Below are 13,773 nucleotides of genomic sequence, written 5' to 3' on the forward strand. Positions count from 1 at the left end.
TGATTTTCCTTACTGCACCTGGCAAATTCTTCCTTAAGTGTTCTTGCGTTTGTATTGCATTCATTATCAAATGATTTACTGAGGTTAAATCATTTTCATTAGAAAGAGCATGATTCTGTGTGAGTACCTTTGTAAATATCACTGGAAGCACTTTTTTAATACCGTTACTTAGCAGAAAGGGCAACTAAATTAGGTGAAGAAAGTACTTGTAGCTGTAAAAAAACATAAAAAATATTACTATGCTTATATTAAGCATCTCTATTTTGAACTTATTTGAGTGTTGTGGAAAGGACAATGTTGCAGGGAGACTGCCCGCACAAACACACACACACACACACACACACACACACACACACACAGAGAGAGAGAGAGAGAGAGAGAGAGAGAGAGAGAGTGAGTAAAATGAGTGAGAGACAAATAGAGAACATGTAGACATACTATATAAAAATATTTATTGATCACATAAAAAACTTTTCATAGCCTTATAAATGACAATGCATAACGGTATTACGTATTTACTGCCACCATTGTACCAGCTCAAGTGATTCTGAAACAGGCAGATGCCAGTATGTCATAGATGGCTAGAGAAAGTAACTGTATTCGTGATCTGCTTTTATGTGTATGGTTTTGAAAACAAGGCAAAGGAACATGAAAGAGTTAAAAATACTACTTCATCTGTTGGTATTGGATAAAATATGCTCCTTCCATGCAGCTCGGTTCTCTGGCAGAGCAGGACCCCATTCACTGCTTGCTTTCAGATGTTTCACAAGTCTCTGCAAAAGAAAATAAAAATGTAGACAGGGAAGAACATTGTGATCATGATGTTTCATCATTTTGTGGTCATGATATTTCATATTTTTTTGTTCAGTATTCCTTTTTGTTTATCTTTTTTAAAGCTTTCAGGCAATGAGACTCTAAGGGTATCACAATCATCTCTGAATTTATTTGTGGTTTAATTCACCATTGAAAAATAAGAAAGGATTCTTTTCAGACTAATCCGATTCTTTTCATACTAATCATGTGTACACAATAACTCAGCACTTCTTGTGGATGTGCTGAGAGTGGAGGAATTGGTATTTAAGTTGACCTGTGTGAGCTTGTTCCAGTTACTGCCAATGTTAATTAGCAAACAATACTGTTTGGTATAACAGTGTTTTGTAATTTGTAGCAAGGTGAAGTCAATTTTGATTCTACAGAATATTTAAATCATTTTATCTTTGTATCTCATGTCTGCTGTTACAGAAATGTATAATCCAGTACAAGTAGGAGAAGGTGGGATAAAGTGGCCCAGAATGGTGCTGCTGCCTGCTGAGTGGTAAAAACTAGTTCTAATACACACCATCATTGTTGTTAGTGAGTTTCACAGTGGATGCCTGTCCCATTATTTTTTGAAGAAAATTTCCAGATTTTTCTGTCGCCTGATGTAAGGTAAGTAAATTTTGCTATCTCACTGAAAAGCAGAGTAGTACTTTATTTTACAATATCAGAGCTTAAGCAACATCTTTTGGCTTACGAATGTAGTTCCTGTTTCTTTTGGTTTGATAGTTTTATCTGTGAACCATTAGTGCCGATATGGCATCCAATAATTTTTAATCTGTTTATCCCAGTTAGTTTCATATTTCACGCATAATACTACAGAGTGATTTCTAAATCCTTTTACATAAAAAGTCATAACCTGTCATTCTACCCTTTTGTGATAGTTCAGAATTAATTATCTATTGTTATTTAAAATCATTTCTTTTATGTTATATTTGCCAAAATACAAAAATGCCATTGAAAACTGTCCACTGCAGCCATATTCTCTCAGATACAATGACATCAAGACGTTAGAAAATATATCCAAATGTGGGACACTGTTGCAATGGAAAATGCAACTGAGGTAATAAAGTATGATAAGATGCCTTCTTCTGCAGCAGTAAAGCAATTTCATGTTCCATGTAATACACTAAAGAGTTATAGGAAAAAATAGACTTGTATTAGGTTGTAAAATGATTATGAGAAGCTTATGGAGTATGCTCAATAAAGAACAAGAAATCTTTGATTGTGTTTTATGGATTCACAGTGAATGATCTACGGAGATTAGCATTCCAGTTGGCAGAGTGGAACAAAATATTGCATCATTTCAACATACTATGGGAGACGGCAGGCCGAGACAGCACCCTAATATTAGTCATAGAATCTCCACCTCGGTGGCCAAAGACAAGCTTTTAACAAGGTCAATGTGGTCATGTTTTTTAATATCCGTTTAACAGTACAAGTGGAACAGAGTGGAAGAATATACCACTTTGTTTCAACAAACAGTCAGGGTGGTACTCAAAGAGAGAACCCTAGCATTAGGCATAGGAAGCTTACCTCAATGGTAAGAGAACAAGTTTTTAATAAGGTCAACATAGGGAAGTTTTTTGATATTCTTAAAACAGTGCAAGAAAACAGTCTCATCCTACTCATAATATGTATAATGTGGATGACATCCTTGACAATTGAGTCCAAGAACAGCAAATTGTTTGCACTTAAAGGAAGATTCCAAGCTGGTGGCGTTATTTTAGTCGAGAGAGGGTTGCTGTCTACTTTTGGAGTATGTGTGTGTGCACTGCTCACTTAACCCTGTTAGGTCGGGAAACGTTGGCACTTTGTATGGCTTAAGAAAAACACATATAGATTATATTCATTATATATTTTTTTACTTGTAAATATTCAGTGTGATACTTTATAACATGTAGATTCAAAATATGCAGGCAGAAAGCTTTGCTCAGACGTAATATTGACTTTCATTTAATTTTTGAACTTGAAATATGAATGTGTGAAAATGTATGATTAATACACACTTCAGAAGTCCTAACTTCTACATAGCACTCTTCCCATCTCTTAATTCATTGGTCCCATGTAATTTCAGATGCTGATAGCTTTCATGAAGAATTAATGCTTCTGGAGAAGGTTTATAAAGAGAATGGCTGTACTTCGCATCAAATACAGAAAGCCATGCACAATTATAAAATCATGAAGCAAGACTCTGAGGAGACTAATGACAACTATAATCAACTGCATTCCTTCCATATGCCGGGGACATGTCGTCTAAAATAATTTGTTAAAGATGATTTACGATTGAAGAAGGTAGGTGTTTACAAAATTCCCTGTGAGTGTGGCTCTGTATATATAGGTCAGACAACACGAACGATCCAGAAACGCTGTGTAGAACACGAAAGACACACCCCTCTGCGGCAACCTTTAAAATCAGCAGTGGCAGAACATTGCATTTCCACGGGACATTCAATGGAATACAATAATATCCAAATTTTAGCAACAGGTTCCAGCTTTTGGGACCCTCTAATTAAAGAATCCATGGAAATACATCTTGCTGATAATTTAATGAATCATGATAATGGCTTTCAGCTTGATAAAAATTGGAATCCTATTATTGAAATGATGCGGTCACAACGGAATCGAAATGTTCAACTGATGCTCAGCGATTAGCTTGTTCTTACTTCACCACTGTGGGCAGCACACACAACTTGGCTGCCTCGCACATGTCACCTCCTAATGCATGCGCTGTAAGCTGCCAGTACGATACGCATGTCCGGAATTCACTATAAATATCATGGCTGCATCAGGTCTCTTAAGTACTTTGTCTACTCACCTGAGGATCGCCGGTTATCTCTGGGCTGAAATATCGTGGCAGAATGTTAATGGGATCCGGCTGCAAACCTGAAAATTACTGGATCATTTCATCTGTCCGTCCATTTGTTAAGAACCCTTTTTCTCAGGAATGGGTAGACATAGGACGTTCAAATTTTCATCATGCATTAAGGTCTGTGATCCCTTGGCAGTGTAAAATTTTATTCAGTCAAAAGATATGGCCATTTATGTCACACATTTGGATACTCGGAAACTCAATCATCAAAACCAATACGGTGTTTTTTGTTGGCCTAGAATCATGAAATTTGGCAAAAAGCAAGGTTTCACAGCACTAGTAAATCTGAAACTTGTTACGGTTAGCCAAGAGTACTAATGCACTACTTCCTGGACTCAGGTAGGCACGCCGGCCCTGGATCGAATCTGCCCGGCGGATTATCAATGAGGGCCGGGATGTGGTTTTTTTTGACGGTTTTCCACATCCCACTAGATGAATACTGGCCTGGTCCCCACATCCGGCCTCAGTTACACAGCTCAGACATTTGAAAATGTTTGCACTCTTTCATGGCTTACACTAGACGCAAACAGCTGGAGTACACTAATTCCGTCCCGGGGGGTATGGGGTGGTGACAGAAAGCGCATCCGGCCACCCTCTGCCACTAACATCGCCACATCCATAGTAACAAGCTCGACCCTGCACTGGAGTGGGACAAAGGCCCAAAGGAAATTATGATGGTATCACATAAAAAACATCTTTTTTACCATTTGAACATACAGTGCATTCACCAACCATCAAAAACATAATAGAGGAACATTACTTCATGCAAACATAAAATATAAGTTGTAGTCATTTTTAGTAAGGAAATAAAAAAAAATATTTTATTGAATCTCCTATATCTACATATATAAACTGAAGTACCACGCTCATTTCTTTTTGTACATCCAGGATAGCCTGAGGAACTACTGTAGAGATTTTTATACAGTCTCGGAACTCCTGGGACTGATATCTTGCCAGTATCTGTATCGAAAACAAGCAATAATCATCGAGAGTCTTGATTTCCAGGCTAGATGAACTGTGTGTGTGTGTGTGTGTGTGTGTGTGTGTGTGTGTATGTGTGTGTGTGTAACTCTAGGTGGCCAATTTTTTTATTGATTACATTGTGATTTTGCTTAACTGTCCAATTTCTCTCTTATGTTTTTCTTTTGATATACACTTAACTATCGCAAGTGCAGGCGCGCGTGCGCGCGCGCGCGCCCACACACACCACACACACACACACACACACACACACACACACACACACACACTGCTGCGCATTCAGAAATTCCTCTATGGAGTGAAAGGAGTTATCAAGGAGACATAATTACAGTTTGTGTTTGATGTTAGTTTCACGTTCAGCTACCTGCTACCTGTGGCTGTACTTGAGTATCAGTAGTTTTGTTTGTCATAAAGTGTTTACATGGTTGCTTGTTTGGGTAAGCACAACTTGTGAAGCACCCTCTCTCATTCCGCCACCCTCCCTCCTCCACCAACTGTCCTAACATGCTATGTGGTGGCAGCAGTAGCATCACCCTCTTAGGGGGCTGATTATCTCCATACCAAATTTCACTGCAATTGGTTCAGTTGTTTAGTTATGAAAGCATGACTGACTGAGATACTTTGACATTTCACAATGTTAGTATGGAAGTATGGATTAAACATGTTGAGGGTTGTGTGAGCATTGTATTCTGCCTGTGATCACATGCCAGTAAAATGCGGATATTCCTTTATTGGCCAGGAGATCCTGTATGGCATGTTTGGCCGATTGGTGCAAGTCTTTTTATTTGACGCCAGTTTGGCAGCTTGCTTGTCAATGATTAGGACAGCACAGACACCCAGTCCTGAGTAGAGAAAGACCGGCTGGGCCAGGAATCAAACCTGAGACCTAGTGATGAGGGTCACAAAGCTAACCAAAAGACCATGAGCTGTGGGCGCGTATAAGTAGTTTTGTTATGATGAGTGGTGATGGTATTAAAATAAAATTATTAAATAAACTGACGAAGAAATAAATAAATAGTTTGTAGTTTGGTGCAGTGCAAATTTTATAATATTTGTACATGCAATAACGTCAGCTGCCCTCACATATCTGCCTGTTACCCACAGTTGCAACCACATATCACAATAAGCTGCTGCTGCAATAAGGGCTTCCCACATTCTACGTGTAACGGCACAACATCCTTCTGTTTTTTGTACAATGTTTTAATGACACTGTTGTTGTGAGTTTTTAAGTGACTCAGAGGTTGTAAGAGATGTGTGATGCTCAGAAAATAAAATGTGATGGGCTTGTGACTGATGTTAAGATTAAACACATTGAGGATTGTGTAAACATTGTATTCATTATGTTGAATCATATTATGTAGAGCATATCAAATAATAAAAGCCCTTTCACAAATATGATAAAGCCCAAAAGTCTAAGGATAAATAGCTTTTTCAAAGAGGAATTATTGTTCCATATTTTGTGTTATATGCTTCAAATCAATAAATATCTTCTTCTACACCCTTTCTAAAATAACTTTCTTTCTTCCTGTGTTCAAGCTATCCCCATAACGAATTTGATCAAAATCGGTTCATTGGTTTTGTCATGAAAGTGTAACAGACAGTTACTTTTACATTTATAATATTTTATAATAGTGAGGACTAAGTGTTTGTATCAACATAGATCAACAGATTCCATATTGTTCAGCAGATGCAAATAGTCCAGCATAGGTCAAATGTAGACTGACTTGGTAAAAATATGAGATACTTGCTGTAGGACACACTGTGAAGTTAGCATGCAGTATGTTACAATATTAAGTAATATCAGCTGACTTTTGTGGATATTTTCTTTTAAAGTTCTTGGAAGAATTTCTGTGTGTGAAGCAAACTCTTTAAAACTGTTTTTATTGGGCTCTATTGATTCTGCTGCAAGATGCTTCAGTGCACAGTTGTTTCTGATTTCTCAGAAGCACAAAAAGTTAACATTTCTTTCAGAATTCTGTAGAAATCTCGAGCATCTCAATTGGGAGTACAACCCATCCCAAAATAAAAAAATGAAATTGTAACTGTGTGTAAGAATTGTATGTTATTTCTTTTATTGAATATGAGTTACAGGGTATTTGTTTTATTTTCTTTGCCCCAGAATTTCTTTACAGAAAGAAACAGTTGTCATAAAATGATTTTTGTCGGTCGGAATATGAATACCCTAACCCATCTCTCTCTCCCCCTCCCCCCGTCTCCCATCAGTTTTCATCCCCCTTTTTACTGAAAGCTTTTTGTTAGGGAAATCAGTTAATCATGTAATTATTAAGATGATACAAATTTTGAATGTTTAAATGTGTGTCATGAATGTTGTTTCTACTTACCTGATGCATACTTCCTTTCCCAGTGAGGAAGATTTTATAGACTGCATATCCTGGGATAAAGATCATTGAAGAGACAGCAGACATCCATCCTGTCGCAATGGCCCAGTCTGGATATTCAATATTGTTGTAGGAAATTCGTGTGTTGAAAAGTATCGTTGTGATGAAGATGAACTAGAACAGGGAACCCACATTGTTAGCCTAACTGTTGTTGTTACAAATGTATTATAATTCAGATAATTATTTATTATTACCGTTAGAATGCAGGGAGTGATGTACTTCCAACAGATTTTCCACCATATCTGAACTTTTTCATTCATCATAAATTCTATGTCTTGACAAAAATTTTCACAACCTGTAAATATGGTTGACATTTGTTAAGAGAAAATCAGTAAGATAATCTAAGGGGTAGTGAAAACTTAAAAACTGTTGACTGTGAACTTGTTTAGCCTGTTTATTGAAGTGCAATATGGTGTACAGAGTATGGCAACTAAATTGGCACTAGTTGCTGTTTGAATTTGCCCACTAGCTCACATCTTTGGACGGTGTATGCTATTTCGTGATGAAGTTTGGTATTCTCATCAGTTAAATAGTTATAAACAAGAAATGACCCTACCAACATAAGTTTGGAGATTAACCAATGAATTGCAATTAAAAAAATGTCACATTGTTAGCCAGATACCACTTAAAATTCTAAATTTAATTGTTCATGTAAAATCAACTGTTTTCAGCATCGCTAGGAATTTGTTGAGGAGTCTAGCGCCCAAATGCTGCTGGGAAAACAAAAATTAGTTGTTACTTCTTTGAAGTATGTTGAACTGATTGCCTTCAGGTTCTGTTGTGGTTAGACCAAATTTTTAGCTAGTTTCCAATTGGTTGGCATTGTTTTGAGTGATGGTGATACTGTACCATTTCATTTTTCATACAGATTGAAAATGTCAAAAGACAGTGTTTGATTGTAGTAACACTGAATACTGAAAAGAAAGAGTCTGGTGATATACATGTACAGCATCACTGCACATACAAAACGTTTTGTGCCAAACTGACTTGGGTGTCATCTCGTTTTGTTCAGACGAGTGTTCTCCCATTAAGGTATTTTTTTGTGCTTATAAAATTTGTTTTATTGCTCTGTAGGTTGCTCCGTCCCCTTTCTTGCTGGATTTCAAAAGCCATTCTCATTTCATTCAAGAGTTAAACATTGAAACAAGAAGTGTAACCACAAAAGAGCTATCAACTTCCCAGTGTAGAAGTATTCTTCCACATATGTCCTCAGTGCCATATCCTATGAGCAAAATCTTTCTAGGATCTCTTTTCCTTCAGTCTCTTCAAAGACAGATATCAATACTTTTACATCGCAGTCCACTTGTGTTAAAATTTTTTCTACCTTTTCGAGAATGTTATCACTCTATGGCAGGAAGATGTCTACGGTATGTTTCCAATTCTGAGAAGAGTCTCCAGTACTATGATGCAGAAATAGATTATAGATAGTGAATCCACAAAAGAACCATCCACTATCCATTAATATGGCTAACTTCTTCCCAAATCCTTGTTTCATTTTCATTATAGTCATAACTACATTTTCTACTCAAATCTGTTTCCTGATCTTTTCTTTCCTTTCCTGTCTCTCCTTGTAGATCTCAACATGCTAGCTTGCTGACCAACCTTTTTAATAGTTTTCATGTTAAAAGTCCACATTTTATGAATTTGTGTTTATGTACAAAAAAGACTAAAATGGTCCATTAAAACAATCAATTTTACTGACATAAACTAAAAAATGAAAATAAACACTGACTGTTGTAAACTTTCCACTTCAGAAGCATTGGAAGCTTAGTTTTGAAAACCCAGTTTAGTTTACCAAAAACACTCCAAACCCTTTTTAGTTTTCTGTTTAATTTTTTCCATGTCATATCTTAAGCATCTCTAAATACAAAAACTCATCAACTGAGTCCTTGCCTTCATTGTTAATTTGTAGTGTTTTCTTTTCATTGTGTTTGCTTTATTTTATTCTTGTTATAATAAATTTTTAGATATAGTGTCAAACTTCCTTTATTAAATTCTTCCATTCATTACTGAAGCTCAAAACACTAGAGGATAATGGTATATTGTGCAGTATCCCTGTCAGAAGGATGCTTGCCCATTGACTTCATTAAAATCTAATTCTATTAGGGAAAAGTCTACAGTTTTTTTTAATCCTTGTTTGTCTCTTTTATTGTGAAAAATTGTAATTACTGCATATTTCCAGTATTGGGTAAGTTTATTCCTTCACAGGCAAAATCCAAACTTCATCTAGCAAGATGTGGCTGCAGAAGTAGCTGGGTGTAGCCTGCAGTTGCCAGAGTTTCCTCAGTACTCTGCTTCCGATAGTGTCCCACATGATATAGAATACGGACATCAACAGAAAATTTTAATAGGACCCCAACCACTGCACCCAAGGTATACTAGCCTGATAAACCCCTAGAACTGGGTAACACATATATAATGCTAAACTTCAGCAGAGTTATGCTCACAGCAATCTCAGCTCAGAGTTGAGTGATTCTGAATCTCCGTGTGGAATCAACCAACATGACAACATGAGCCCTCAAGTTTCTAACCAGCCACTGGGCAGTAAGTCAGGTTTTGTGTACCTGTAATCCAAAGGGTAGCAGAGACTCATAATTAAAGCTGGTTCTTTAAACTTTGTTAGTTGACTTTCTTGGGATAGTTTCCATCTATCTTCAAAAGACTGCCAGTTCAGTTCTGTTCTGTCAACATATCAGTGACTCCCTACCACATGCGAGACAGACCTTTAATCGTTTTTGCTGCCCTTCTCTGTAAAAGTTCAATATCACCTGCCAGTCCTATTTTTATGGTTCCGCACACTTGACCAGTATTCTAGAATGGGTCGTGCTAGTGATTTATAAGCAATCTCCTTTGTAGACTGATTGCATTTTGCTAGTATGCTATCAATAAATCAAAGTCTGCTGCGTGCTTTACCCATGAGTGAGCTTATGTGATCATTCCATTTCATATCCCTACTGTTACAACCAAGTATTTGTATGAGTTTACAGATTCCAGCTGTGACCCACTAATATTGTATTCATAGGATACTGTTTTTGTCTTTTGTGAAGCGCACAAGTTTACAGCTTCGAACATTTAAAGCAAGTGTAAGTCATTCAAAGACTTTGAAATCTTATTAAGGTCTGACAGAATATTTGTACAACTTCATTCAGATTGTATTTCACTATAGATAACTGCATCATCTGCAAAAAGTTTGTTACTACTAATATTGTCTGCTGGACCATTAATGTGCAAGATGAAAAGCAAGGGACCCAACATGCTTCCTGGGTACACCTGAAGTTAACTTCTATGTCTGTCATGACTCACCATTGGAGATAACATGCTGCATCCTCCATCCCATGAAATCCTCAACCCAGTCACATATATATATATAATGGAAGGAAACATTCCACGTGGGAAAAATTATATATAAAAACAAAGATGAGGTGACTTACCGAACAAAAGCGCTGGCAGGTCGATAGACACACAAACAAACACAAACATACACACAAAATTCAAGCTTTCGCAACAAACTGTTGCCTCATCAGGAAAGAGGGAAGGAGAGGGGAAGACGAAAGGAAGTGGGTTTTAAGGGAGAGGGTAAGGAGTCATTCCAATCCCGGGAGCGGAAAGACTTACCTTAGGGGGAAAAAAGGACAGGTATACACTCGCACACACGCACATATCCATCCACACATACAGACACAAGCAGACATGATGTCTGCTTGTGTCTGTATGTGTGGATGGATATGTGCGTGTGTGCGAGTGTATACCTGTCCTTTTTTCCCCCTAAGGTAAGTCTTTCCGCTCCCGGGATTGGAATGACTCCTTACCCTCTCCCTTAAAACCCACTTCCTTTCGTCTTCCCCTCTCCTTCCCTCTTTCCTGATGAGGCAACAGTTTGTTGCGAAAGCTTGAATTTTGTGTGTTTGTTTGTGTGTCTATCGACCTGCCAGCGCTATATATATATATATATATATATATATATATATATATACTGTCCACTCGCATGAATGGACACAGGCAGACAGTGTTTGTTGGTAATGAGGATCACCCTGTGGCCAAACATGCCTTGGTGCACAGCCAGCACATCTTGGCACAGTGTTACACCGTCCGGGTTATCTGGATACTTCCCACCAACACCAACCTATCCGAACTCCGGAGATGGGAACTTGCCCTTCAGTATATCCTCTCTTCTCGTCATCCGCCAGGCCTCAATCTCCGCTAATTTCAAGTTGCCGCCACCCATACCTCACCAGTCTTTCAACAACTTCTTTGCCTCTACACTTCTGCCTCGACTGACATCTCTGCCCAAACTCTTTGTCTTTAAATATGTCTGCTTGTGTCTGTATGTGTGGATGGATATGTGCGTGTGTGCGAGTGTATACCTGTCCTTTTTTCCCCCTAAGGTAAGTCTTTCCGCTCCCGGGATTGGAATGACTCCTTACCCTCTCCCTTAAAACCCACTTCCTTTCGTCTTCCCCTCTCCTTCCCTCTTTCCTGATGAGGCAACAGTTTGTTGCGAAAGCTTGAATTTTGTGTGTATGTTTGTGTTTGTTTGTGTGTCTCTATATATATATATATATATATATATATATATATATATATATATATATATATATATATATATATATATATATAATAGAAGGAATCATTCCACGTGGGAAAAATTATATATAAAAACAAAGATGAGATGACTTACCGAACGAAAGCGCTGGCAGGTCGATAGACACACAAACATACACACAAAATTCAAGCTTTCGCAACAAACTATTGCCTCATCAGGAAAGAAGGAAGGAGAGGGGAAGACGAAAGGAAATGGGTTTTAAGGGATAGGGTATGGAGTCATTCCAATCCCGGGAGCGGAAAGACTTACCTTAGGGGGAAAAAAGGACAGGTATACACTCGCACACACGCACATATCCATCCACACATACAGACCCAAGCAGACATATTGTATGTTTGTGTTTGTTTGTGTGTCTATCAAGAATGAAATAATAAGACTACAGACAACAGAGAGACAAGCCACCATTATTTGTATTAGAAGATGCCACGTTTACTTTTCTGTTTCATGATGTATTATTATGCGCATCTGAGAAGCAGTGTAGTACTAGTCATATTTACCATATATCCATGCTATAGAGATCACTTCAACACTGCAGATGAGAATTACTGATATTGAAGCTGAATACCAATCCAAAAGCTGCAGGACATACATTCCACCCTAATAAATGGAAAATTCTTACATTTAGTATAACAGAAAGTGCAAATGAGATATTGTTAGGTATTTGTTCATTTGTTGAGTGCTTCAGTACTCACATTTGTAATACAGGACAGAGATCCAAGAAACATAACGAAACAGGAAGCCAGTGTTACAATTCTTTTATGTTTTCTCAATACAGGGTATTCATCTGTCACACTGGACATTATTGCTTCTATCTGCACAAACTAGTTAAAGGAATTACAATTAATATTGATCTGTAAATTGATGCAAGAATGTTAATACAAACAAAATAATACAGTAGTAATTAAATTGGCAAGTGAAACTTACACAACTGTCCATTCCCAAAAGGTACAACATCACAAAGAAGAGAATTGCCCATAAATGAGGCAGTGGCAGCATAGAAATTGCCTCTGGGTAAGTTACAAATGCCAAGCCTGGACCTAAACTGAAAATTTTGACATGTCATGGAAGTAAACTACAATATTAAAATGGTTCAGTAACAATAAGTACATCAAAATGGAACAATAAATAAAGTTATAACGCCACAAATTATGGAACATAAGAAGCAAAACCAAATGATTTGAATATTTGCCATAATAATATGTAATATATTACATATAGTATTAGTATATCATTACTGTGGCCTTACTGAAGAAACTTACTGAGCAATTTGAAAAAATCTTCCTTAATTTTTTAAGATATGCAATAGTGCTATAATAATTGGTTGAGATTATGAAGAAAGCTTAGGGTAACAAATGGCAGATTATTTTTAGGTCAGACTGCAATGCTTGGAAATTATATGAGAGAGACCAAAGTGAGAAAAAGCTCTGCTTTTGATGGCAGACAAATTCAGGATACAAGTAATAAAACAGTGTGAGAAAACCTCTGGTAGAGAAAATTTCAGTACTATAAGTAGATACATTTAAAAAGAAAAATTCTATTCCTAGCTCTCAGAATAGTTAATAATCTTGGAAGATTGGGAAGGAAGGAGAAAGGTCACTAGGATCCCAGGTTAAAAGGGACTGACCTGTTGTGAGGGCAAAAGGAAACAAAGATGGTGACAAGCACTGTACCACCTTCAGTCCATAAACAGGACAGAGCGAGAAGTAAACATGAATTATAGAAATGAGTAGTTCAATTAAGAACTAAGAGAAAAGCAGAAGAGGCGATAAAAAAGTACCAAGGAGTGTGTGTGTGTGTGTGTGTGTGTGTGTGTGTGTGTGTGTGAGAGAGAGAGAGAGAGAGAGAGAGAGAGAGAGAGAGAAGGAAAAATGAGGCTTAAAAAAAGTAAAACAAGATGAAGAAAGCTAATTGAAAATCGTGAATGAAAAAGTAAAGAATGAAGAAGAGGGAATAGAGTAAAAAGTTTTGTAAATAAGGAAATGGGATGTGAGAATGTCGCATAGCAAGTTCCTATCTCCAAAACTCAGGGTGGTCATTTTTATGCAAAAAGCTATGCAGTGAATAGCTGTCAGTGTGAAAGTGTTGTTTGTTGATTGAACAGC

The 13,773-nt window shown here is 37.3% G+C and overlaps 1 protein-coding gene across 1 annotated transcript in view; it reads right to left on the reverse strand.

Moving 5' to 3' along the window:
- Positions 1-435: 435 nt before the first annotated feature.
- LOC124798505 (sodium- and chloride-dependent glycine transporter 1-like) overlaps positions 436-13,773 on the reverse strand; it is a 132,698-nt gene continuing 119,360 nt past the window's right edge. The window contains exons 10-15 of the mRNA XM_047261944.1: positions 12,596-12,708; positions 12,364-12,492; positions 12,169-12,268; positions 7,263-7,363; positions 7,012-7,182; positions 436-773 (exon numbers count right to left, since the gene is read on the reverse strand). Coding sequence (XP_047117900.1) covers positions 672-773; positions 7,012-7,182; positions 7,263-7,363; positions 12,169-12,268; positions 12,364-12,492; positions 12,596-12,708 — 716 coding nt within the window. The 3' untranslated portion in view covers positions 436-671. The remainder of the gene's footprint in view (positions 774-7,011; positions 7,183-7,262; positions 7,364-12,168; positions 12,269-12,363; positions 12,493-12,595; positions 12,709-13,773) is intronic.

Source organism: Schistocerca piceifrons, chromosome 5 (genome assembly GCF_021461385.2).
Source record: "Schistocerca piceifrons isolate TAMUIC-IGC-003096 chromosome 5, iqSchPice1.1, whole genome shotgun sequence".
Lineage (NCBI taxonomy): Eukaryota > Metazoa > Arthropoda > Insecta > Orthoptera > Acrididae > Schistocerca > Schistocerca piceifrons.